Source organism: Sorex fumeus, unplaced genomic scaffold (genome assembly GCF_029834395.1).
Source record: "Sorex fumeus unplaced genomic scaffold, SorFum_2.1 ptg000072l, whole genome shotgun sequence".
Lineage (NCBI taxonomy): Eukaryota > Metazoa > Chordata > Mammalia > Eulipotyphla > Soricidae > Sorex > Sorex fumeus.
The window spans coordinates 8,075,673-8,101,443 of NW_026606129.1; the positions used below are offsets into that span (position 1 = coordinate 8,075,673).

General features: G+C 62.3%; 1 protein-coding gene across 2 annotated transcripts in view; it reads right to left on the reverse strand.

Moving 5' to 3' along the window:
• SRGAP3 (SLIT-ROBO Rho GTPase activating protein 3) overlaps positions 1–25,771 on the reverse strand; it is a 128,573-nt gene that overhangs the window by 59,849 nt on the left and 42,953 nt on the right. For both annotated transcript variants that reach the window (XM_056128987.1, XM_056128986.1), the window contains exon 2: positions 690–882. In XM_056128987.1, coding sequence (XP_055984962.1) covers positions 690–882 — 193 coding nt within the window. The remainder of the gene's footprint in view (positions 1–689; positions 883–25,771) is intronic.

The window sequence follows — 25,771 nt, forward strand, 5'->3', positions numbered from 1 at the left end:
TGGGGGGTTGGACACAGACACCGAGTGGCCGAGCCTTGGGGACCCATGGCAGCCACTAGACGGGTCCCGTGGGCCCTGCCGAGTGGGGTGCCCAGCGCCCAGGAGCCAGGGGAGGGGGCTGCTTCTCGGGGGTGAGGGCATCCTGGGCTGGGCTAAGGGACACCTGGGGGCAGGTGCAGCCTGAAAGTGAGGCCGGGCCGACGGCCACAGGAGGTGTGGGGCCGTGTCCGGGAATGGCAGGGAGGGACGAGCGGGCTGGGGGCTGGACAGGACTGAGTCTCGGGTGGAGAAGGGACCCCACATGGAAGCTCAGGGGGCGGTGGGGGCGGCCCTGAGGGCACAGCAGCCCACCCTGGCCCAGGGGCTGCTGAGACTGGGGGTCTGTCCAGGCCCGGGGCAGGAGCGGGCAGGGAGAGGCCCAGACGGGGCCCAGGCCGGGGAGAGTCAGGATGTTCCGGGGCACAGGGAGGACGGTGTGAGTCGGGGGTCCACACGGAGGACACGCCCGGCTGCTGCCCGCCTGGCCCCAGAGGTCAGGGCTGGGGAGGGGCAGCACCTGCCCCCACTGGGGCTCCCGTGCCTGGCGCCCCTGCCGCCCCCTTGCGTGTCCACGCCCCCCCACCCGCCTCTGCCCCCCGACGTGTCTGCACCCCCCCCCCGCCCCCGCCCCGCCCCCGAAGGCGCCTCACTTGAGCTGGTGCTCCCGGGAGCCGCGGATCCGGGAGGAGAAGCGCTCGGCCAGCTTGTCCAGGCCCCGCGAGTACTCGAGCTCCAGCTCGGCCTTGCGCCGGAAGAATTCCTGCAGGTCCTGCAGCAGTTGCAGCCGCGACTCCGCCTGCTGCTCCAGGCATCTCAGCTGCTCCGCCAGCTGCGCGCGGATCTCTGCGGGACACGCGGGACCGTCAGTGCGGGCTGGCCTGGCCACGGCCCCCCACCCCGGTCGCCTCGGCAACGTGACATGCGGGGGAGCGTTTCCCGCCTGGGACACGGAGGATAAAGTTCATGGAAACCAAAACGAGGTCAAGTTCCACCCGGGGACCTCAGCTGCCCAGAGACCCCCACATCCCAGCCAAGAACAGGAAAGCGAGGGGTGTGGGGGAGGGGAGAGAGGGAGAGAGAGGAGGGAGAGAGGGAAAGAAGGAGAGAGGGAGGAGGATGGAGGAGAGAGAGAGGAGGATGTAAGGGAGGAGGGAGAAAGGGAGAGGGAGGAAGGAGAGAGGGAGAGGAGGCAGGAGCTAGGAGAGAAGAGGGAGAGAGAGAGAGAGAGAGAGGGAGAGCGCGCACCAGCTGACGCTAGCTGGCTGGCCCAGGCCTGCGCCAGGGCTGGCCGTTAGTTAGGGCCTGGGGAGCGCGTGCCAGTGCCCACACACTCCTCCCTGGGCAGGACAGGGCAGAAAAGTGGCCACCCTTCGACGAACACCCAGATGAGCAACAGCGCAGGGTCACAGCACCAGAGAGCTCGGAGCTGGGCTGTGACCCCCAGCCGGGCCCAGTGGTCAAGCCCCGGCTCGTCCGCCCACTGCTGGTGTCCCCGGAGTGGGCTTGACCTTCAGGCCTTGCTGGTCAGCCCAAGTCGCCACGCCACCCCGCTCAAAACGTCTCTTGAACCTCCTGGGGACGGAGTTCTACACCCACGCTTAGAATTCAAGACCCGCCACACTGAGGGGCTCTGAACCTTCCAGATGGCCCGGGTCACGCCTCGGACTGTCCACCCAGCGCTCCCTCCGCATTCTCCAGAAGGCAGCCCCCGCCCGGGTGCAGGCAGACCCCCAGGGGGCAGATGGGAACCGTGCCTACTCCTCCCAACTCTGCCTGACAGCCCGACCCTCTCCCTCACCCCGACCCTCAGTGCCATGACATCCGCGTGACCCCCAAAGGAATGTTGCAGGAAAACTTCCTTTGATCCAGGGACCCCAAGTTCTCACTCCAAGTGCAGCCTGGAGGGTCACGCTATGAGCTCTTCTGGGGTGGGGTGGGTCTGTAGAAATGCGGGGCCTCCGGCCCGAAACCAGGCCCTCGGAGCAGAACCCACCCCACCATGCACACCTTAAAGCACGAGGGGCGCTGGTCCAACCCCTGTGCACAGGGTGCAGACCTGCTCGCTATCTGCTCATCGTCATGTGAAACAGGGGCCTACGGTCACCGACTGCAGAGTTGCTCACAGTTACAGTCTGGAAGATACTTCAGGAGTTTCATTACCAGAGAAAAAAATTAAATGCTCAATATTACCTATGTATTCGGGGTAAAAAGAAATGAAATACGTCGTTAAAAAAAAAGTCTCAGTCTGGGGACTGGAGAGAGGGGACAGCCCTCTGGGGATAGCATGCTGACCGCACCCTGCCCCCCCCCCAGGAGTCACCCGAGCACTGCCGGGCGTGCCCCCCCACCACTCAAAAAAAGTTTCAAGCATAAAGACCAGAGTACAATCAAGGTTCTGTGAAAGGAAAGGAAACGATGAGTTCAAGAAAGCAGAACCGTCACAATGGAGGATCTCTGAGGTCATTCTTGGCGGGTAGCACGGCACATGGCAGTCTCTAGAACCCGAGTTCCTCCCGGAGGTACACACCCCTGGAAGGCCAAGTTTCTGCCCCCAAGGCCAGTGCAGGGACACATGCACGGAAGCGTCACGGCCAAAGAGAACCACCCAGTTGGCGCATCCGCCCTCTGAGGGCCGGCCACGGCCTCGGGTTCCATCTCAGGGCCAGGCTCGAGGAACCGTGTCACTGAGGGCGTCGCCTGGGGCCTGCGGTAGGCTGATCCTGGGCCGGCAGAGCTGCAGGCCACACGCTGGCCACACAGCCTCAGTCTCTCTGGGGTGAGGCTGGTGCGCAGTCAGTCGGCCCTGGCGACGGAACCCTTCACAGCAGGGCCCAGGACGGTCCCCTGGGTCACTGGATGAGGCCAGCCAAGAGGCGGGTTAAGGCCGGACTGAGCCTACCCTGAACCCCGGCCAGCTGGAGCAGGAGGTCAGGGACCTGCCTGCCATCACTGCCAAGGAAGTGGAAGCTCTGGGCCCGGGTCCTCCTACCACAGAGGTCAGAGGTCAGAGGTCAGGGCAAATGATGACCTCCTCCAAGTGCCTCGGCTCAGGAGCATGAAGTGATGGGCTTGTGGGAGCTCCCCTGTGAAGCACATACAACATGCATCCATCCCACACCACACGCACTCCCATACGAGACACCACACACGCCATCGTCCTGTTCACACAGACCACATACTCACTACACACCACACGCACGGCGCACAAACACACTCAAATTCCACACATGGGGGTGGGGGGATGCAGGAGGGAAGCTGGGGACATTCAGGTGGGAAACGTGCACTGCTGGAGGGACAGGTGCTGGAGCACTGTACACTGATACACACCCCTCAGCATGTGCCCACTGTGGCTATGATCCGGCCTCACCGATGAAGAGCCACGCTGTGGGTCTGGGTCGGGGGTGTGCCCAGGCCCCCCGCGGCCACCTCTCCCGTGAGGACAAGCCCCCTGGCACCAGGAGCGCCAGAAACGCTTCCCAGTTTTCAGGTGGCATGTAGCCCGTCGCTGTTTGGAACTCGGAGTCAGTTGCCACAGCAACTGGGGGAGCTGGTGGCCTCGGGCAGTCTGTAGAACACGCCACAAAGGTGGAGGCTGTTGGGGTGCCCCGCTGACCCTGGGAGGGTCTGGAAGCCTCGGTCCGAATAGCGGACAAGCGGGCACTTAAGCCGGGCCTCAAGCCCAGATCCTGCAAAAGGGAGCGGCCGCCTGGACACTGGCTGCAGCGAGGCTGCTCCGGAGAGAAAGGGGCCCCGGCCCCCTCGGAGCCTATCACGGGCGGGGGTCTGCAGAATGAGCTTATCAACACGGCCTCAGCCACGCCGCCTCTGCTGGGGCGGGAGCAGGAGCAGCTATCGAGGAAAAGTTCATAAATTATACGGCGGTGACAGGAGAGGGCCCTGAGGACCAGAGCCACCCTCCCCCACGCAGCCTCCAGGCTGGTCCTTGTGAAGCCAGCTCCGTGGCTCTCGTGGCCTTTCCAGCGGGCAGAGGAGCCTGCAGTGGCCCCGGGAGCCATGTGGTCCCTCCCTTGGGTTGGAGAAGCAGCGGGTACCCAAATACTTTCTCCGAAGCTTTACTCGGTCACAGTCCACCCCAGCGCTGAGTGCAGGGGTGGGGTGAGAAGGGGCTTCAGAAGGCAGCAAAGGTGCTTCCCAGGCCACCTGGTGGCCTCCCTGGTTCCACAGAGGCGGGCTCAGCCTCCCGCCACAGCGCACCTGCTGTCACTCTCCTGACGAGACCCTTGGTGGCTCCCCATCACCAGAGCCCACGGCCCCCTGCTTTCTTTCTAAGCAAGCGTTGGAAGGGAGCAGTGTGGCCATACTCAGCCACCATACCCGGGCATGGGTGACTGGCCTAGGGGACAGCGAGGCCTCGTCCCTGCCCGCTGCCCTGCCCATCCGCACAGCCAGAGCCAGCGAGGGAGTGTTGGGAGCCAAGACAATTAGGAATTCTAGGTATTTCTTGCTCCAACATTTTTGGTCTTGTTTTGGGGCCACATTTGGCAGTGCTCAGGGCTTATTCCTGGCTCTGGGCTTATGGATCACTCCTGGTGGTGCTCAGGAGACCCTACGAGATGCCAGGGATTCAGCAGGGTCGGCTGTGTGTGATGCAAGTGCCCGACCCACTGCACTATCTCTCTGGCCCTCAAAGACTATTTGTAGAGTGATTCTATGTTTACAAAAATATATATCCAAGAAACAGAGTCCCCACCCACCCCAGCCCCCCACCTAGAGTTACCCCTTAGCAAACAGCATTAACCTGCACTCATGCGTTCACAGAATTCACGGTGGGTCCCAGAGTGCAGGCCAGTAAGGAAACTCGGGTTTCTGTTAGTACACACTCAGTACCGCTCACGCCAGGGTCACTGAGGGCTCCGAGCACACTCGCATCCCTGAACCCACAATCCATATTCTCTGCCCTTCTCCCCTCAAACCTGGCAGCTACTCACTGATCTGGGGGAGAGGGTCTTTCCTTGCATGCAGCTGACCCTGGTTCAAATTCCCTCCACCACAACGGGTCTCCGGATCATTGTCAGGGGTCACTTCTGAGCACAGAGCCAGGGATAGCCCCTGAGCACTGAAGGGTGTGACCTCCCACGAAAAGACAGAAAGAAAGAAAGAAAGAAAGAAAGAAAGAAAGAAAGAAAGAAAGAGAAAGAGAGAATAAAAGGTACTTCGTTGTAGGAAATCAATGTTTGTTTTTGTGTTTATTGACTTGGGAGAAATTTGAAAGGCAGAAGCAGAAGGAGAGGTCCCCTGGTTCTTCCATGGAGCAGCCACTAGGCCCTTCGGCTACCCAGCTGGCCGCAAGCTCATGCCCTTCCAGCTGGAACCAGGGCCCTTGCAGGGGACCCTGCACTGTGGGTTCTGCCCAGGGTGCTGAGTCGTCCCCTTCCCTTGGAAACCGCATCAGGGAGATGAATGATTCCTCAAGAGCCTCCCCAAGCTCCAGGATTGATCTCGGAGAGCAGCTGAGCTATATCCCAGGAAGGCCCAGTCACCGCCTGGCCAGGCCTCTGGGCCCTAGGCGGGAAGTGGGCAGACGCGGGCCCACCCTGCCAAAGGCTCAGTGCCGCACCCGCCGTATCTGGTGCCGCCGCTGCCAGAGAACCAGCCCAGCTTCAGGACTGAGCTCAGGGAGGCCAGCGAGGTCCCTGCATTGCTGGTCCCAACTCCAAAGCCCCCGAAGCCAACAGCCCAATCTGGGGCCATGCAGCACCCCAAACTCTACGGGTACACAGTCCGGGGTGGGCAGGAACACCGGGTGGAGCACTGGGCGGAAGCCACTGAGCTCCGCAGGTGGACACAGCAACACACAAGGTCACTCGCACTTCAGGAAACCCTCGGGGCAGGATGAGCAACACCAGTACTGGGTATGGGTTATGGCGAGGAAATTCTTGGTGCTGCGACGGGGGGCAGCCGGGGGACACTGGCGGAGGGAAGGTCACACTGGCAGCAGGGCTGGTACTGGAACTCTGAATGCCTGCAACAACTGTGCGTGGACAAGCTTGTGACCACAGTGCTCGAAAAATACCTAAACGATTTTGTCAGAACAGAGTCCTGAACCCTCTCAGGGGACCCTCGGGGGCTGGGTGACCTCTGGCCTGGCCCGCAGTGCCAGGGTGACTGGCCACTCATGTCCATAGAGGAGTCAGGTCAGAGGTTCCTGTCTGAAGTCTGATGGGGCCCGGGGCTGGGCAGGGGTAAACTGAGGCAGCTCTGAGGGGCTGCTCTGCAGGTCACGTTAAATTCTCCTACGGCTGCAACTTCCAGTGCAAACGAGGAGCGAGAGCAGGGCCGTGGGCAGAGGCTGAGGTGGAGCCGACCCGTGGGGAAGCTGATGGCTCCTCCCAGCCTCTGCCCAGGTGCCCGCAGGCCAGAGCAGGGTGGCAGGAGCACCCAGCACCCGCCCGCCCCCCTTCCCAGGTCAGGAGCCCCCCAGGTCCAGGACACCCCCAGGTCTGAGAACCCAGCATCTTGGAGTACCAGTTTCGCCAACCCTCTGGTCTCCAGTCTGACAAACGGTCTCAGGCGACACAGTGCTCAGAGGCAGGTGGAAACAGGTCAGCCGAGGCCGGAACGGGACCCGGACACCTGTGTGCTGTGTGACACAGGCCCAAGCACCTCTCTGGGCCTTGGTTTTGCCGAGAGTGTGCTGGGAAGGGGACAGCAGACAGCCACAGGCCGAGGGCCCCTCAACTGTCTCCTCGGCACCTCAGGGTGCGGCTCCAGGAGTTGGTGCTATCATCACCTCACTCTGAGAGGGAAACTGAGGCTCAGCTTCGCCCAGGGGATAGTCGGGAGCCCTGTGCACATGGCAGGGGTGGGTCCCACGTGCTTCCTGTCTGCCCAGGGCCCGTCTTTGCCCGGCGTGCTGGTGTGGCAGGAAGCAGCACCTCGTGCTGGACGTGAGGGGGACCCTGAGTGGCCCCCTGCATCGCGAGCCCCGCCTCCTGGGGAGAGAGGAGCGGGGGGCACGGGGGGCTCCTCACAGCAGCTGTGTCATCCACGAAAGGTCCAAAACGCTCGAAAGCAGACAGGGCCGCCACCAGCCTGCGGGTTGTTCAGTCGCTCGGGGACAGACAGAGGAAAGGGCAGAGTCAGGCCAGGCCCCTCCGCCCCGGGCTGGGGGCCCCGAGCAGCTTCTGTGGTGGGTTCCCCAGCGCCTTCATCGGGGGATCAGGGGCATGAGACAGAAGAGTCAGGATGCACTGCAGGGGGTTCCAGCTGCACCCCTGACCGAGGGAGCTTCTATCTCCCACCCTCGCAGACTCCGCACCCCAGGGCCCACCTCACAGCGCGTCCTCCTGCACATCAGCATCAGTGACCCACCCCCCCCATCCCACGCAGGCCCCCAAGGCCTTGCAGTAGAGGGAAACCCACCCGCTCCCACTAGCGGAGGCAGCTTCTGGCTTTCTCAGACCCTGGGAGAGAGTGGATGGTTTTCAATCAGTCCAGCTCTGGGCTTACTTGCTGTAGCAGCCAGAGGGAGCGAATACAACACCCACAACACCTCTTACAACACCCGCAACACAGCTTACAGTAACACAAATTACAACACACACAACATGGTTTATAACACGCGCATCACAGCTTACAATACCTGCAACACTGGATTCGGTATTATAATACCTGCAACACCACTTAGAACACAGCTCACAATACCACAACACGGTTTACAACACCCACAACACTGTTTACAATGCCCACAACAGGGCTTACAACACACACAACATCACTGAACACCACACACAACGTCCACAACGCACAACACAGCTTACAACACCTGCCACACCGCTTGCAACACTGTTCTGGAAGAACAGAATAGGGTGTAACGAGGTGTGAAGACGTTCAGGACATGTGGCGACTCATAGGAACAGAGGCGGCCACCCAAAGGTGTCCATGCAGCGATCTTTATCCAAGCACAGACTTGGACACACCACGATCTGGGGCAAGGGGGATTGACCACGTGACCTGTCACAGACACACAATGACACTTCTGCATTAAAAATCATGCCCCGAAGTGGTGAGTCCTCGGGAAATACCCGCCCTGTGTTGTTAAATTACCTAGTGTGTTATAAAAACGGGATATATGCATAGCCCTCTGGCATGCAAGCGCAGCTATTTATACACAGAGAGCAGAAACTGCAAAGCACACGACTGGTACACAAGCCTGGTACTTCCAGTGCAGGCAGGAAAACACACGGACTTCCTGCCTTAGGTTCACAGAGCAAGGCCAGGACCTGGCAAACGTCTGGCAAGGGGCGTGGTGGCACTATCTAAGGCTTTGATGACCATGCAATGGCCGCCCTTGGCAAGGGCAGCCACAGACAATCCAAGCACGCGGTGGTGTCTCAATAAAACTTTATTGACTGGGGGCTGGAGTGATAGCACAGCAGGGAGGGTGTTGGCCTTGCATGCAGCCCACCTGGGTTCAATTCCCAGCATTCCATAGGGTCCCCTGAGCACTGCCAGGAGTGATTCCTGAGTGCAGAGCCAGGAGCAAGCCCTATGCATCCCCGGGTGTGACCCAAAAATTAAACAAACAAAAAAACTTTATTGACAAGCCAGGATCCAGGGCCATGGTCCTCAGTTGCTGGCTGCTTGTACTAATCACTAATCACTGTACTTCTCTGCGTTTTTCACATCATCTACCCAGTGGGCACTTCTCTATTCTGGGGAGAGCAGAAAAGTCTGGAGAAGAGCAGCTGGCCCCGGGATGGCCAACACCTCCTTCAGGGGTGACAGCCTCAAGCACCCCTGGGGATGGGGAACACGTGTTTGGACCGGAAAGAGCACAGAGCCCAGCAAACTCGCTCAAATGCACCCTTTCCTGCCAGCACTGCGTTTGCTCAGCAAAAACACTTTCTCATCCTCCAGCTGAGGATTCTGGAAAACCTCCCCAGCAAATGTCACGTTAATGAAAGCCGGTCCTGCAGGATTCACACCCAGAGCAGGGCGGCGCCCTCGGCAGCAGCTGGCCCGGCCCTGACCCCATTAACTCACGCTGAAAGGACCAGCCCGGGTGCCTGCCGTAGCTCTGTCCAGGAAGGTGCCTCCACTGGACTGTGATCGGGTGCAGGACGGATCCCCGTGACCTTCCGATGAGAATGGAAAAATATCCCAGGCGACGGGGAAGCCCAGATATTTTCTGCCCCGAAAGCCTGGCCACAGGATGGAGAGTCACCAGGAGGGGTGATTTATGCTCCTGAGAGGCACGTGAGTCACTGCTCATGACCTCATCCTGACAGGGCCGCAAACTCTTGCCAGTGGATTTTTAGAAAGGAGATGAGGAGAAATAGAAGGGTCTGATTGCAGGCGCGTGTGCGTGCATGCGCACATGTGTGTGTATGTGTGTGTGTGTGCATGCATGCGTGCATGTGTGTGTGTGTGTGTGTGTGAGAGAGAGAGAGAGAGAGAGAGAGAGAGAGAGATTTTTCCTGTTGACCTCTGTAAAACTCCGCAAAGATTTTTAAATCTCCATCCACTGCACAACTGGGACAGAAAGGACATCTGCAAGGATGACCAGCACCGAGTCTGGTCATCGGAATGAGTCTTGACGGTGGGCATTAAGCAAGCGCTCACAACCAACCCTTCAGTATGCCCCCTCGCCCCCGCCCCCCGCCATGCCTTGGAGGTGGAGTTTAGAAAGACCTAAGAAAGGTGGCCGGAGTGGTCGGACAGTGGGGCGGGCGCTTGCCTGGCCCGCGGCTGACCCAGCTCAGACACCCGGGGCCACAGCTGATCCCCAGCCCTGCCGGGAGGGATTCCTGAGTGCACAGCCAGGAGTCAGCCCTGAGCACTGCCAGGTGTGGCCCAAAACCCAAAACGGAACCAAAAACCAGACCTAAGAAACGGGCTCCGGGAAGTACATTAAGTGCCAAGCCACACACAGTTAGGAAAAGCCTCTGGAAAAACTTAATGGCTGTGGGCTGCTGAGGCGCGTCCAGCGTCCAATGTGGACGGAGAGAGAAGTTCCGTGTTTGCTCCTGCTCTGCCTCCAGCACTAACCTCATCCAGGAAGCCTGGATTAACGGTGCCAGCCTGGGGCTGTGGTCAAATCAAATTAGAGATACAAGAGCGAGGTCTGTGGGCAGGACGGAGCGCCACACAAGGGGGTGGTGTGTTATTACTGCACAAGCAGCCGCGACCTGAAAATTAGCACAGAATGTGTCTCACCCAGCCGCTGACCACCAGGGAGGAGGAGAGCGCCCTTGCCAGTGGTCAGGTGGCAGCTCTTACTGGGGCTCAGAGCAGGCACTTAGCGCCCTGATAAATCGACATGTCCTCTGAGTGCACCCTGGCTCTCGCAGAGGTCCTGATTCATGTCGGTTATTGGAGCGAAGCCTCAGCTCCGGGCCTGCTCCTGGCAGTGGGCCAGGGGTGGGGGGGTGGGGGGGGCGGGTTCCGCCTGCTCCCTGCACCGGCAACGATCCTCCCAGAGACTGGGCGTCAGGTGCACCCACCGGAGCCCAATCCAGGCATCCAATTCTGCGCCGAGCGGCTTCAGCCCCAGACTGAGCCAGGACCCCGCGGGCGCTTCTCTGGCAGCCCAACACCTGCGTGCCCGTCTGGGCAGAAACCGGGCTAGAGGCTCGGGAGTGGGTCTGGGGCGATAGCACAGCGGGGAAGGTGTTTGCTTTGCAGGCGGCCGACCCAGGTTCGATTCCCAGCATCCCACATCGAGCACCGCCAGGAGTAATTCCCGAGTGCAGAGCCAGGAGGAAGCCCTGAGCATTGCCAGGTGTGACCCAAAAAGGAAAAAAAAAAGGCTTGGGAGTCCCGTCAGAATCAGCATCCAGCCGAGAGGCACCAGGCCCTGAGGCGGGGGGGGGGGAGGGGGTTCGGACTGTCACAGAGGCGGGAGCACCATCGCCAGCAACCAATCCTCCCCTTCAGCCCCCCACCCCTTGCCCAGGTCATCTCACTTTGCATATCTGTTTCCTGTGGTCAAGCCCGCTGGCTCCTGACAGCCAAGCCCAGACAGTTAGTGGTCAAGCTCTGGCAGAGGCCCCGGGGTCAGCGCTGCCCACCAGGCTGCCCAGGGTCTGCCTCGGAAGGTAGAAAATGGCCCTTCTCTGAGATGGGAGCCCTCACCCAGGAGAGAGGGTGCACCCACTAGCGCAGGGGAGCCCTGGGGTCTCAACGCCAGAATCCCTCCCAGGGAGTTTCTGGACCTCCCTGCCCACGGATACCCCTCAACCCCACCCCGAAAATGACCCCCACCCAGATAGCCCCTGGATGAGAAATGTCACCTCCCATCCCCTTTCGCTTGGGTAGAAACTGGCCACCTCAAGCCCTGCCCCCGCAGCCCCCTCCGTCCCACCCAGCACAAGTCCCTGTGCTGTGCCCCAACACTTCTAGATCCATCTAAGCCCCCGAGGCAAAGCGGCCGGCCTCTCTAACCTGGAGACCCACAGCCTCTCCTAAACCAGCCACCCTGCTGGCTCCGCTCCCCTTCTAGAATGTTCTAAACCATTCTTCAGGAAGTAGGGAGTTTCTCATTGGCCTCTCGCTGGTCCTCCCTCTTCCCAGGTGAAACTTCAGCGATTTCCATCTCCTTTGGGGTCCGCGCTTGCGTGTGGCAGCAAGGCTCTCCTTGAGGTGGCCCCGACCCCAGCTCCGGCTGCCACGGGCCCTGTCAGTCTTGCAGACCCCTGGCCATGCTGTGACCTGACCACACCAGCTCTCCCTGCAATGAGGCTCTCGCTGCTCCTCTCCTCTCCCTCTGCCCTGCCGACCCATCTACCCTCGGCCTGATGTGCTCCACCCTGGCGCATACATGGGAAGGGATGAGGCACAGTGGGGGCCGGAGCCACAGCACAGCGGGGAGGGCATTGGCCTTGCATGTGGCAGGCCCAGGTTCGACCCCCAGCATCCCACAGGGTCCCCCAGCACCCCCAGGAGTGATTCCTGAGCCAGGAGTAACCCTGAGCACCTCACAGTGGGGGCGGTAGTCCTTGCAAGCAGCCCACCTTGCATGCAGGCGGGGGGAAGTGGACACGGGTGCGCGGGGGGGCCCAGACACCACAAGCCTGAAACTCAACCACAAATAACTGTAATTCACAGTGATTTGATTTCTTAAAATGTCAAAGCTGATAAAAATGAGGTGATGTCTGGAAACTGTCTGACCAATAGAAACCCAAAATTCCATGGTGCTGAGCTAGAACACGAAGCACTGAGTCTGAACACGGGGCACACTGAGCTAGAACACAGAGTTCTGAGCTAGAACGTGGGGCCTGAGCTAGAACACAGAGGCTGAGCTAGAATGCAGAGTCTGAGCTAGAACTCAGAGGCTGAGCTAGAACCCGGAGGCTGAGCTAGAACACGAAGGCCAAGCTAAAACACAGGGCTCTGAGCTAGAGCACAGGGGACTGAGCTAGAACATGGGGCTCTGAGCTAGAACATGGAGGCTGAGCTAGAACACGAGGGGGCTGAGCTAGAACCCAAACATGATTGGGTGTGGAAGGAAGCGGGGTTCTGGGGGGGGTCCTCCCCTCCGCCATGTGAGGGCTCCATCAGCTGTGACTCCAGCCCTGAAGGGTGAAGGGTGCCTCAGGAGGCGGGGCCATGGGGGACAGCAGGGCTGAGAGGGTAGGGAAGGGCTGGGGGGACGTGGCGGACTCAAACCCAGACATATGTGTGGGCGCTGTGCTCGCGATGGGCAGAGGCTACTCGGGCAGCTGGCACCCACATGGTTCACGGTCTTGCCGGCCACGGTGCTGGCGCCAGGGGAGCCGGGAGAGCAGAACTGTAGGGAGGGGGTGGGCGGCCACCCAGGCCTGGCTGTGGGACGGCAGGGCCGGGGGTGCTCCCTGAGGCCACAGTCCTGCCCTGCCGCCACTCACACCTGACTGTGGGTCCGGGAGGGGGCAAGGGCCCCGGTCGACTGATTTGTGCAAATGGTGCCAACCACGAGACTGATTTTCACTGCAGGCCTCACATCCTGCCCCCAGGGCGGACATCTCAGGGCTAGGCACGGGGTGGGGGAGGGGCTCCCCAGCAGCCCCCCCCCCAGCCCCACATCTACACTGGGACAGGGACAAACAGGCAGGGACACGTGCACCTGAGCATGGGTTGGCAGGAACCCGTCCTCTCCCGGGCTCCTTGGGGGTGGTCCCGTGAGGTTCCGGAAGCATCTCAGGTGTGGCCGTCCCTGGCCCCGAGGCCATGAGCCTGGGTGACAGCAGTCGTAGAGAAAGAGGGAATGAGGGTCAGTAGGTTCTCCACCCCCCGCCATCTGCGGGAGGCACGGGAACCCCAATCTGCCCGCAAACTAGAGGCAAAGGCTGGGGGGGGTTCCACGGCTGCCCAGGGCCCCCCAGGGCCAGCCTGGCCAGAGCCGGGTCCTGGGACCAGGAGCAGGGACAGAGGCACGGACCTTGGAACATTCCAGGCTCAGTGAGTCAGGCACGAGAGAAGAGAGGAAGATAACAACGTTGCTAGGGGGTAGAGAGGGGAGGCGGCGAGCACTTCCCCGGGCCAGACCAGCCAGAGACCCGGGGCTGGACAGAGGGACGCAGGGATGCGGCCCCCCACGAGGGAGCCGGCCAGTTGCGCGGCTCATCGAAACCCTCCACTCGCCCTAACCACTGTGCCATCTCTCCGGCCCCCCCGAGGTTTTTCCTAACGCCCACACCCCCACTGCCCGTGGAGCCAGAGACGCACCGTTGCTCGGAGGGGGTTGCCACGGAGGTTGCCACGAGAAGTGCCCCCACATGCAGCCACGGCCCCAGCATCAGCACTTCCCGAGGAGGCTGCGGGGAGCAGGGGTGCGGGGTGGGCCGCGCCTGCCTCCGCCCGTGCTCAGGGAGAGGGTCGGGCTCCCCCTCGGCTGCCCGCAGAGCTGCCCAGGCCAAGACGCACCAGCGGTCTCAGACTGCTCGGAGCCTCGGAGCCGGGGAGGCCTTCCGTGCGTGACTGGCCCCACACATGGGCAGGCAGGGAAGCTGGACAGAGGGTCCCCCTGCCACGGCCTCCAGGGTCCCTGCTCCTGATCAGCCTCCCAGTCCCCGAACGCCCACGGGCAGCACAGCTGGTGCGCACCCCCAGGGCGTGGGCATCGGGAACCACCTCCCCACTTTCGGCCCTGGGGGCACTTCCCAGCTGGTGACCGGCCTAAGCGCTGAGCACTGAGCAGGGGAAGAAAACCCTACGGAAACCCTTGTCCCTGGAAGGGAAGGACAGAGCCCCCTCTCCTCCCCCTCCCCCTGCAGGGGAGAAACCAGGACTCCCCTCGCCCACCCCCACGCCAAGCTGGGCCTGAGACCCCCCTCCCCCACCCCTGCCACTCAGGCTCTGTTCTGCGGCCCAACGCCGCAGCTCTGGGTTGCTTCGGCTGAGAGAATGTGGGGTGTCCCTTCCCACCTAGGCTGAGAGACCCCGCGAGTTCCCACCGGCTCGGCCCCCCCATCGTGACCCACCCAGGGGTGGGTCAGGGGCAGACACGCCCGAGGTACCTCCCGGTTCCAGAGGCTGAGTCACACTGGCCGAGAGCAGCCAACTCTGGTCAGGGGAACAGACCCAGCCACGGCCACAGAGCGCACAGCTGGCCTCCGGAACGTTCCAGAGGCGCGAGCAACATTACTGCCATCGGGTGCCACCGTGGCTCGGCTCGGGGGCTGGTCGTGCACACAGCCCTCCCGGGAAGCTCACAGGTGCCCTCCGCTCGTCCCTCCCTCCCGCCAAAGCAGCCACCCGCCCTCCCCCCTGTTTGGTTTGCCAGGTGACCGGGCTGCGGAGAGAACAGGGCAGCAGGGCGTAGAGCTGCACTCACGGGCAGGGAGAGGGCAGGAATGAGGTCACTGCAGACACAGGTGGGGGAGTCGGGCCGAGAGAAAGGACAACGGTGGCCTGAGCTGGTGAGGGGGGCGGGGGGAGAAGCAGGGGTGTCGCTGTCCCCCGGGGGCATCCCAAGATTATTCTCAAGGGCAGGAGAAGAGGGAAGAGGCTTTTCTCCACAGAAGGAGAAATGGGGGAAGTCACAGAACATTCCAGGGCCAACACGCACCCACTCAGGCCTCTCGCCTGTCCGTCCACTCACTCCCCCTCCTCGTCACTCCCCCATCACGTCTCTGTCCGTCCTTCCGTCCATCCCCGCCCCCACCGAGTTATCCACACTTTCATTCTTAGGAGACCCTGGTCCTGTCCACCAAGACGTCCAATCTGGAAGAAACGGGCGGGCCCGGGTGGAGCTGTGGCTGGAAACTGGTTGCAGACACAGACGGAGAAACGGACCCGAAGATTGGAACTGCCGGACCCAGGGTTTCACTCGGACGGTGCATTTGTCCGCGGTGGTTCGAGGGGGAGGAGGCTGAGGTCACTTTAAGCCACCTTGAACTCAGCTGAAAGGAAAGGAGGGAGACGAGGGCGACGGGACAGCCGGAAGGGCACTGGCCTTGCACACGCCCGACCGAGGTCCAGTTCCCAGCCCCGGTCCAGTCCCGCGAGCACCGCAGGAGTGAGCCCTGGGCGCAGAGCCAGGAGGAACCCCTGAGCACTGTCAGGTGTGACACCCAAAAAAATCTGGGAGAGAAACAACCAACTTGTCACCAAGCAACAAAGAGCACAGGTGCCGCAAGACGGAGCTGGGACATGGGGACAGGACGGGCTCCAGCTGGCCGGGGTGGGGTTCTCGAGGGGACAGGGGACCCCGAGCCCGGAGACAGGCAGGTCTCACGGCCACCGATATCCAACTACAGGGATCTTGGAGGCCCTTCGACATCAAGGAAGTTCTGCGCTGCCCTGGAAGGCAGTGGACGCCGTGGGAGGGCGGGGGCTCAGTGGCCACGCGGGTGCGTTTCAGAACCCAGGTCCGGGGGCTCCTGCCCAGAAGACCGAGCGGCAGGAGGTGGGCGGGGGCGGGCCTTAGGGGGGGAGCCTCTGACTTGGGGATGAGCAAACAGGGGTGAGGGAACAGGAAGTGGGGGGCGGGGCAGCTGAAGGGCAAGGCCAAAGCCGAGAGGAGAGGAACTAAGTCCCGGTGGGCCCTGGGGGCACTCCAAGGGGTGCTGGAGGAGAGCTCCAGGGGTTACTTGGGGCGAGTGCTCCATGCTCCAGGGAGTGCTCGGGGTGCTCCAGGGGGTGCTATGGGGAGTGCTCCACAGGGTGCTCCATCAGGGTGCTCCAGGGGGTGCTCCATGGCAGTGCTCTGGAGGTGCTCCAGGGGGTGCTCCATGGCGGTGCTCTGGAGGTGCTCCAGGGGTGATCTGGGGGTGCTCCAGGGGCTGCTCCAGGGAATGCTCGGGGGTGCTCCATGGGGTTGCTCGGGGGCTCCAGAGGGGTGCTGGGGGGTGCGGCTCTGCCACACTCCATCCCTCTGGCCTGCAGAACTTTGGTTTTAGTTTGGATTTTGTCACAAAGTCCTGCTTTTCCATCTGCTTGTTTGTTGTCCCTGCGGGGTCCTGCGTGTGCAGGTCGGGGTGGGGGGCTGGGGGATGGGCCCTGTCTGGTGATCTTCCTCCCGCCCCGGGACCGCCACTGTCCTTGAAGTCCCCGTGAGTACGGACCAGGCCAATCTCAGAGCTGTTTCCGCACTGCCTGTCCGCCCAGCTGGGCCCTGTCCATGCACCTCTGTCCCTCTGGCTGGGCCCTGTCCCCCGGCGCCTTGTCCAGTGGCAGTGTCCTCGCCATGGCGCATCTCTGAGGGATGAGAGCCCCTATTCAGAGTGACACAAGCAGGAGAGACGGAGACAGGACCAGCCACTGGGGCTGCCCGCCTGGACGGCGTCCGTGGGCCTGGACTGTCCTTTCTAAAACTACAGGAACCCCAGGACAGAGCTGCGCCCGCCCTCGAGGGTCAGAGGAGCTGGGGGAGGCCCGCACAGGTGCCACACCTGTCCTGTACCCATGCCCGCGCTGCCCGCCGGGCGCCCCCAGCCCAGGCAGGACAGTGGCAGCAAGTCCCCCTGGGAACAGCACAGACCCCAAAAGCGAGGGGCAGGGGAGGGGCCACACTTAACAGTTCTGTCCGTAACAGGAGTGGTGGCTTGCGGGGGGTCCCTGTGGGGTGGGGGGGAGATTGTGCCCTATGCCCTCAGGCCTGAGTGAATACAGCAGCACAGGGACAAGGGGAACGAGACTGGGGTCCTGGGGTGTCCCCAAAGCCCCCACAGAGGCACAGACTATTCCACCCGCGGGGGCTCCAGGACCCACGTCAGCGGCAGGATCGAGCCCAGGTCTCCCCAGTGGGGCTCTGGCCAGGATGGAGGTGAGGTGCAAGGGAGCACCCGCAGGGACACTAACGCAGGGGGACAGGTGGCCTCGGTCCTCCCCGGCTCCGGTCCATGCGCCTGTCCACAGACGTGGACGGCTCCCGGACACAGCTGGACGCAGCTCCCGCCCACGGCTCCTGGCCGTGGCTCCCGTCCACACATCCCGGCCACAGCGCCTGCCCACGCGCCCCAGCCGTGCTCTGTCCGTGCTCCCGTCCATGGCTCCCGCCCACGGCCTCTGTGGGCACCAGGAACCCCTGAGAACAGCACCCAAGGACACGCTTCCCCCGGCTCCATCCCCAGCCCCTGGCCACAGTGCGTAGAGCCTCGGGGACCCCAGGCTGCGCTCTGGGGCTCCCCTCGCCCCAGAGGGGTCATGGGAGTGGCAGGCACAGGGGTCCCCTTGCTGACCAGCTGCGGGCAGCCTGGAGCTCAATCCACACGCCCAGCCCCATGGAGGCCCTGAGGTGGGGCTGCACCAGCATCCTGTCTGGTCAGTGAGTGACTGGGAATGTGTCCTCACTGTGCGGTGGCCTGGGACACCAAAGACTAGGCCCCACTCCTAGACTGAGCAACGATGGTGAGCGGTGGGCCGGATGGGCCGGGCTCCGCAGGGCAGCCCAGGGCACAGCCTGGGCACAGCTGGGGCAGGGCTGGGGAGTGGCGGGGCTGGATCGGGGGAGGGGACTTTCTGCGCCAGACCTGAGAGAGTGTCCACACCCGGGGTCACTGCTGGGACCCCCGTGCTGGGGCCCCACCCAGGACTGGACGGGGAAGGAGACCGCTTCCCTCTCCTCAGAAACCCACGGCCAGGGCATAGGCCATGCACTGCAGCCGCCCACCTGCCCACACGGGGCCTGACCATGGCCATTCACTGCCGTCCTGCGGCCATCGGTAGTGCTCCTGGCTGAGTCAGGGCGCTAGCTGCCCAGTCCAGCCGCCAGCCGATTCTCCCGAGGGCTCCCAGGAGGAGGAGGCAGACCCAGAGGCTTCGGGGCAAGTTCTGCAGGGTCCAGCTGGCCTGGGGCATGTGTCATGTGCCCGGCCACAGCCCCCACCGCACCCCTCCTCTTGTTCTCCTGCATTTCCACTGCAGAGACGCTGCCCAGGCTGTCCCGAGCCTCCCGCCCCCCGGCCCCTCGGCTCACGGAGTCCACGGAGATAAAACCCTTAACAGGGGCTTGGGCACCCTCTGCCCTGACACCCACAGGCCTGTCCTGGGAGCTCCCGATTGACAACCTCTTCCTTCCATCACCCGCTCCCACGGGTCTCACTGACCCCCACACAGGAGGGAAGGGAAGAAAGCCCCAGAAGGGCAGGGCAGGGGAGGAGAGAGCAAAGGAGGGCAGGGCAGGGGAGGGGAGGGCAGCCAGCTGGGCTGGGGAAGAGGGTCAGAGCACAGACCTGAGTCCACCTCCAGCGCACAGCCCCTGCCCACGGGGCGGCCCCAGAGAAAGTCACTGGCAACGTGTCAGAGGGGCCCCTGGGAAGGCGCTGGCACAGGGGAGACCTGGAGGGGTCACAGATGACCCCAGATAAACCTGCGACACCCGGAGCGTCCCCCAAGCACCACCAGGAGAGGATCCTGAGCACAGAGCTGGGGGGAGCGGAGAGCAAGGTTGAGCACGGCTACTGCCCCCTATAGAGAAAAACATCTCAGGGGGCACCTGAAAATGGCCAGCGGCAAGCGAGTGCTATTCACACCCTGCTCAGCTACAGGGAGGCGGGGCCAGGAGGTGGGGGGGGGCAGCTGCCTAGGCGTGAGGCCCCTGGTTCCATCCCAGCCCCAGGGGGCGGGAGCGGGGAGAGAAAGAGGGAGAAAGAGGGGGCACAGGGGGGAGAGAGAAAGCGCTTGGGGCGACGCCAGCAGCCAGGCTCAGTGTGTGTCTCCATCCAAGCGGCAGAACAGGGCAGGGGCCGGACACCCCCACGCAAGCCTCGAGGAGTCCATGTGCAGGCACTGGGGCAAGAGGCCAGGGCAGTGTCCCCTATGTAGATGTCCAGCCCGGGCCTGCTTCTCGGGGCCTGTCCCCACCCGGGCATCTCAGGACGGCCCCGCCGCAAGCATCAGGGTCCCTGCTGGAGCACAGATGCGTGGGGGGGGGGGGGGGGGGCGGGGGTTCGCTGAGCGCCTCACCCGTGACGGACGGAGGCCGGACCTGAGGGTGGCACCGACATGGTGCTTCTTGCCCGGGTGTCCTGCTGCATGTGGCCCCTCCTGCCGGGCCTCTGCAGCCCAGAGCCACTGCCCCCGACGGCCATAGGGACAGTCCCGGCTGGACGGGACCTGGGGAGGGCAAGGATCAGACCCCCGAGCCCCCCACAGCGTCACACACAGCAGACTTGGGGGGAGCAGAGCCGCCCTCTTGGGAGGAATCACCCCGAGAAGAGGCCCAGCCACTGTCCCGCGCACAGGACCACCCCAAGTCCACTGCGGCAAAGAGGCCCCCAAGGCCCAGAGCCCCTCCGGAGAGGAGGGCCCAGCCAGCCAGATCAGGGGTGTGTCCTGCATCCCTGGGCCCCCTGGGCCTCGGTCCCACGCCCCCCTGCCCGCAGCCCCCAGTGCGCAGGAGGCCCTGAAGGCTGGAACAGCCGCCCAGAGCTCAGAGCCAAACATCTGGGCTGGTGACATCACCCAGGCAGGAGCTTAAGTCCCAAATCCAAATTATTTGGGTTAAGAAAAAAGGAAACGAGTCCCTCAGCTCCCCGGCGGCAGGGGCCCGGAGTCTCCCAGGCTCGGCTCAGGCCTCAGCGTTCGAGGACCAGGTCCCCGCCCCGGGGAGAGACAGCGCCTTGTCCCCAGCCCTGGGGCACACCCCTGCAGGGCATGTCCATGGATGCTGATGGGGGCTTGGGGGGCAGAGGTCAGTGTCACCAGCAACACCCGGAGCAGTGGCCAGAGCACAAAAGCCAGAGTAGCCACTGGGCACGGCCAGGGGTGGCGCCCAACCAAAGAACAGGAAGAGGAAGAAGTCTGAGGTCCCCCTCGGGAAAGGGGGAGCGTCGCCCCACCTCCCCGGGGGCAGGGAACCGGACTCTCGCCCCGCCGCCAACACAGCTCCACGCACTCAGCAAACGGCAGCAGTAGAGTCTGCAGCTTCCGGTCAGGAGTCTGGGCCTGTTGCAGCTCGTGGCCTCGGCCAGATGAAATCCAGAAGATTCTAGGGAGAATCAGCCTCAGGGACTTGTGGCCGTGGGGAAGCCTCGGCTTGGGGCCTGCAGGGTGGGGGTGGGGTGCTCAGACCCAGGGGTGGGGAGTAGGCGCGCAAACCCGTCCTGCGGCCAGGGGTGCAGAGGTGCGGACTGAGGAAGAGCCGCGTTAAAGGCCGGCCCCAGACTCCAGAGCCAGTTCCCAATTTTAGGGGCGTTGTGGGGAGACTGGCCCCCCGCGTGGAGGTCCCAAGCCCCCCACAGGGAGCTCAGCAGAAGCAGCATTTAACAGAGATGATGGGGAGGGTCGCGACCCGCGGAAGGAGGACGACCTCGGGCCAGGCCAGGCGCTTCTCTCTCTGTAGCTGGACCCCCCGGCCGCCCCGGCCCCCCACTGAAACGCAATCTGGTCTCTCATGGGAGCCCCCGCTGCGACAGGACCTGCCACCGCCAACACGTCCCAGATTCTGCCACCTACCCCCGGCGTCCCCTCCCCAGAGCTCAGGTAAGTGCAGGGGCCAGGGTGGGGGTCTGCAGCCTGGCCATCCCCTCATTCAGTCAGCCGGCAGTGTAGGAGGCCGGGCAAGGATAGGCGGGCACGGTGGCCGCAGGCACAGCTGGCCGGGGTGCTGCAGTGACAGGATTGGGTGCCAGACACGCACACTGGGCAGCACGGTGACGCTCAGCCCGGGCCCTTGGAGCCTCCCCGCTGTCAAGACTTGGCACTTCTGTCTGGTCGCCCCCATCCCCTGTTCTGCAGCTCCCAGAGATGGGTCAGGCGCTGCCCGCCTTGTGCCCGCATGGGCCTGCACGCCCAGCCGCACCCCCCAGGTTCCCCTCCCTGACTCCCAAGCGTTCCCGGAGAGCCGGGCGGGGGGCACCACGGCTGCAGCAGTGCGGGGGTCTGGCGGCTGTAAGGGGGCTGCGAGCCCCACGTCAAGAAACGCGTGCCCCTTCATTAGGGTATTTACCGCAGGGCCTCAGGGGTGTTTCCTGATTTTCACGTCTCACTCTTGGGACCTGGGACCTCGATTGCTCTGGCGACAACAGCACCTGGACATGGGGCCAGCGCTCGCTCAGACTATGACACGTGGCCGGTACTCGCTTGTGCTATGACACGTGGCCGGTGCTCACTATCATCAGGGCCACCTTTGCTCACGTGCCCACTACGTGCCAGGGAGTCCACTACATACCAGAGACAGGAACCTGCTGGACTCCTCAGACTTGTCCTCAGGAGGACCTTGCGAGAGGAGATGAAGCAGGAGCCAGCCAGGGCACCCCCGCCCCAGCCCCAGGCCTGGCACGCGCCGCTGACCCTGCTAGAATTCTGTCGTGCCCGAGGGAGCCCCACGTGGATGTTCATTCCCAGCGATTGGAATCCACTCGAGCGAAGCCGGCCCGATCGATCAGCTGCTCCTGAATAAACATGGGGCATCTGTCGCCGCCGCCTGGACGACCCCAAGCACAGCTAATTAGCCCCTTCCACGGCCAGCTGGGGCCGCGTGCTCCTCAGGGGGTGCCGGCAGGCCACGTGGCTCCGGACACAGGTCACAGGGCAGCAGCCCAGCGGGCGCCGGCTCTGTGCTGAGTGCTCCCTCCATCGTCTCTCCACACGGCAACTCGCTGTCCCCTCCACAGAGTCGTCGTCTTCACCCAGGCGGATTCTGCGCCCTGCCCACATACACACACACACGCATGCTCACATGCAAACTGTATGTACGCACACATGCACACACATGCAGGCATACATATACTGACACACATACCCATGTATGCACGCACATGCATGTACATGCATGCATTCGTACACACATGCACACATACTCACGTGTGTATTCACGCACACATGCACACCTGCATGCGTGCGTACACACACTGCACTGGCACATACATTCTCATGTATTCCCATGCAGGTACGCGCATGCATACACACATGCACACACATACTCGTGGACGCACACACGTACACTCACCCCAAGCCCAAGCCTGGGCCCATCTGCCCCAGGTCTCTGCCCCCTGCCCCCTGGGCTGCAGGCCCTCCTAAAGGTCGCTCCTCACTCCTGTCTCTCTTCCTCTCCCACAGGCCCTAGGCCGCTCCCTCTCCAGGGGCCACTGCTGGGGCTTCACACCAGCCCGGGAAGGTGTGATGCAGCCTGACCCAGGAGGGTGACTTGGGGCCAGTTAACAAACACCCCCTCCGCCTGAAACGATGGACGGGGACAGTGGCCACCTCCAACGGGAAGGGTGCAGGACTGGGCCAGGGCACGCATGAAGGCCATGGCGGAAACAGAGGTCTGTGTTCCAGCACACTGGAAGCGAGTTCCTCTTCACGGAGGCGGGTTCTCCAGAGCTCAGTGGGAACCACTGGCCAAGACCAGCGGCCTCCCAGTCTGGGCCAGCAGGGAGAGCGGCCCGGGACTAGCCTCCGAGCTGGGCAAGAGTCGCTCCGAGCTGGGCGCGTTGCCCAGCCGCCCGCAGTGTTATCCGACGTGAGTCCCGGAACGGCTGGGCCAGAGCGCTGGGGATGGAGAGACGGGCGCGCAGCGTGGTATCTCCTTGTGCCGGAGCAGAGACAGGCCAGAGGGGCCGGGCTGTGTCCAGCGCCCACCTGCCCACACTGAGCAGCCCGAGGCCGTGAGCCGCTGCAGGTCAGCAGCTCCCCCAGGCCTGGGCTGGGCTCCACTGACAGCGCCCCCTCAGGTGCCACACCCCCCCCCCCCCCCATTCACTTCCCTCCCTGCTGGCGTCTCAAGGGCAAACTGAATGAGCGCGGCCCGCAGAGGGCACGGCTGTATGAATCACTCGGGCACGGGATAAACGCAAGCGGGGAAGGACGCCAAGCTGGGCGCGGGGCCACACTCCACACTCCTCTCACCCAGAACGCTCCCTGCACCAGGGGAGGGGGGGAAGGGAGAAAGGAGGGCTGGAGAGGGGAAGGCAGGCAAGAGAGAGGTGAGCAGGGGAGGGGAGGGCAGAGGAGGCGAGGGCAGGGGAGGGGAGGGCAGCCTTCCTCGAGTGTCCAGGGGCTCACGGAAGGCGGGAAACACGGTGGACAGGTCCAGACCCGCTACTGTTATGGGGCCTTTTCCTTTTCTGCCGTTTCTGCTGGAGAAAAAACACAGGCCTGCGTTCCTACCCACACAAGAACCCCCACCCCGTCGCTTGATCTCGTTCGTAATTTCCACCCAGAGGCCTTTAGTTCAACCAACCTTTCATTTAAATTATTTTATATTCCTATTAACAGGAGGAGGGGGTCGGGCCACACAGGCAGTGTTCGGGGCCGCCTGTTCGGGGCTGACTCCTGGTTCTGTGCTCAGGGGATCACTCCTGCCAGTGCTTGGGGGAGCATATGGGGTGCCGGGGATCTAACCGGGTTGTCCGCTTGCAAAGCAAGTGCCGTCCCCATGGTCCAGTGACTCTGTCCCTCCACTGCCCAGCTGGATGGCTGCTTTCAGCAGCCCGAGCAGAGCTGGGGGGGGGGGGTGTCTGACATCCATCAGAGCACATACCCTCCCATTTTTGGGTTTTGTCGGGGTCCAGTCTGCTAGACTCATTTCACAAATACCCAGAGTCAGGCAACCAAATGAGCAAAAGGGGAAGGTTAGAACAGAACGTGGCTGCAGGTGTGGCCTAACCTGGGCCGGCTGCAAGCTCAGCCAGCATGGGCCAAGCACGACCCCTCTGCCCTTGACCCCTGACCTTGGCCTGGAACTTCCCCCTCCCCTCCCTGAGCGAAAACGCAGGCTCCTTCCAGGCCAAGCCTGAGAGAACCCCCAGGAGTCTCCATCCCGGTGCCCAACTCCTTCCTGCCACTGCCAGAGGCTCCCAGGGGCGAAAGTGACTTTCATCTCAGAACCAGACACAGCCCTGGCCTGCGGGGTCGGAGTGTACAGAGCGCTCTGGTGGGCTTCTCCCAGCAGGGAGGGGTCCTGGAGGCAGAAGGAGGAGGCTTCTCTGCCAGGAGACTGGGGGTAGGTGGGGACAGAGGCCACCCAGGGTGCGGGCGAGCCAGGAGCCGTTGGGGCCACCCAGTCGGCCTTGCCCACTACAGGGAAAGTGCATGCATCCCTCGGTGTATTGGGACCACGGTTGGTCACCAGGGCGTCAGGAGCTGCTGAGACTGTGGGTCCGGGGCTTCACTACAACAGCCTAACTCGGGGCTCGCGGTGGAGGGGCTGAGACCAGCCGCCTGGGGGGCCCTGCCTAGGTGGCCAGTGCCGGTAAAAATCCCAGTTGGCAGTGCAGGAACCAGGCTAGAGTCACATGACCAGTCAGCTGCAGGACCTGGACTAGATTCATACCACTGCTTAGTTGCAGAAACTAGACTAGAACCATGGGACTAGTTAGCTATAGGAACCGACTAGCTAGTTAGCTGCTGACTAGTTAACTGTAAGAACTCGGCTAGAGCCACAGGACTAGTCAGCTATAGGGACAGGGTTAGTGACTAGAACCATAGGACTAGTTGGCTGCCCCATTGGGGTTAAAACCATGTGACTAGTTACTTAACTGTAGAACCATGTGACCAGTTAGTTAAATGTAGGAACCAGGCTAAAACATTGTGACTAGTCAGTCAGCTGTAAAAACTGGACTCAAATCGTACCACTAGTTAGCTACAAAACTGAACTAGAACCATCTGACTAGTTAGTTAGCTGCAGGAACAAGGCTAACGCTACATGACAAGTTAGTTAACTATAGGAACTAGGTTATAATTACCTAACTAGTTAGTTCACTGCAGAACGGGACTAGAATCACATGATTGGTTACTTAACTGTATGAGCCAGGTTAGAACCATGTGACTACTCAACTGTAGGAACCAGGTTAGAACTACATGACTAGTTAACTGTAAGAACCAGGTAATTAATTAGTTAACTGCAGGAGCCAGGTTAGAACCACGTGGCTAATTAGTAAATTGTAGGAGCCAGGTTAGAACCACGTGATTAATTAGCTAACTATAGGAGCATGTTAGAACCATGTGACTAGCTGGTAACTGCAGGAGTCAGGTTAGAGCCACGTGACTAGTTGGTAACTGCAGGAACCAGGCTGAAATCATGAGACTAGCTGGTAACTGCAGGAACCAGGTTAGAACCATGTGATGAATGAGTTAACTGCAGGAGCCAAGTTAGAACCACATGACTAGCTGGTAACTGCAGGAGCAGGTTAAACCACATGACGAGTTGGTAAACTGTAGGAGCCAGGTTAGAACCACGTGATTAATTAGTTAACTATAGGAGCAGGTTAGAACCACGTGACTAGCTGGTAACTGCAAGGCGCCAGGCTGAAACCATGAGACTGGGCAATCGACTGCAGGCGTGGGGCTACAGCTACCCCACAGGCAGGAAGGGAAGCGCCTTCGCTGGGCGCTCTCTCCC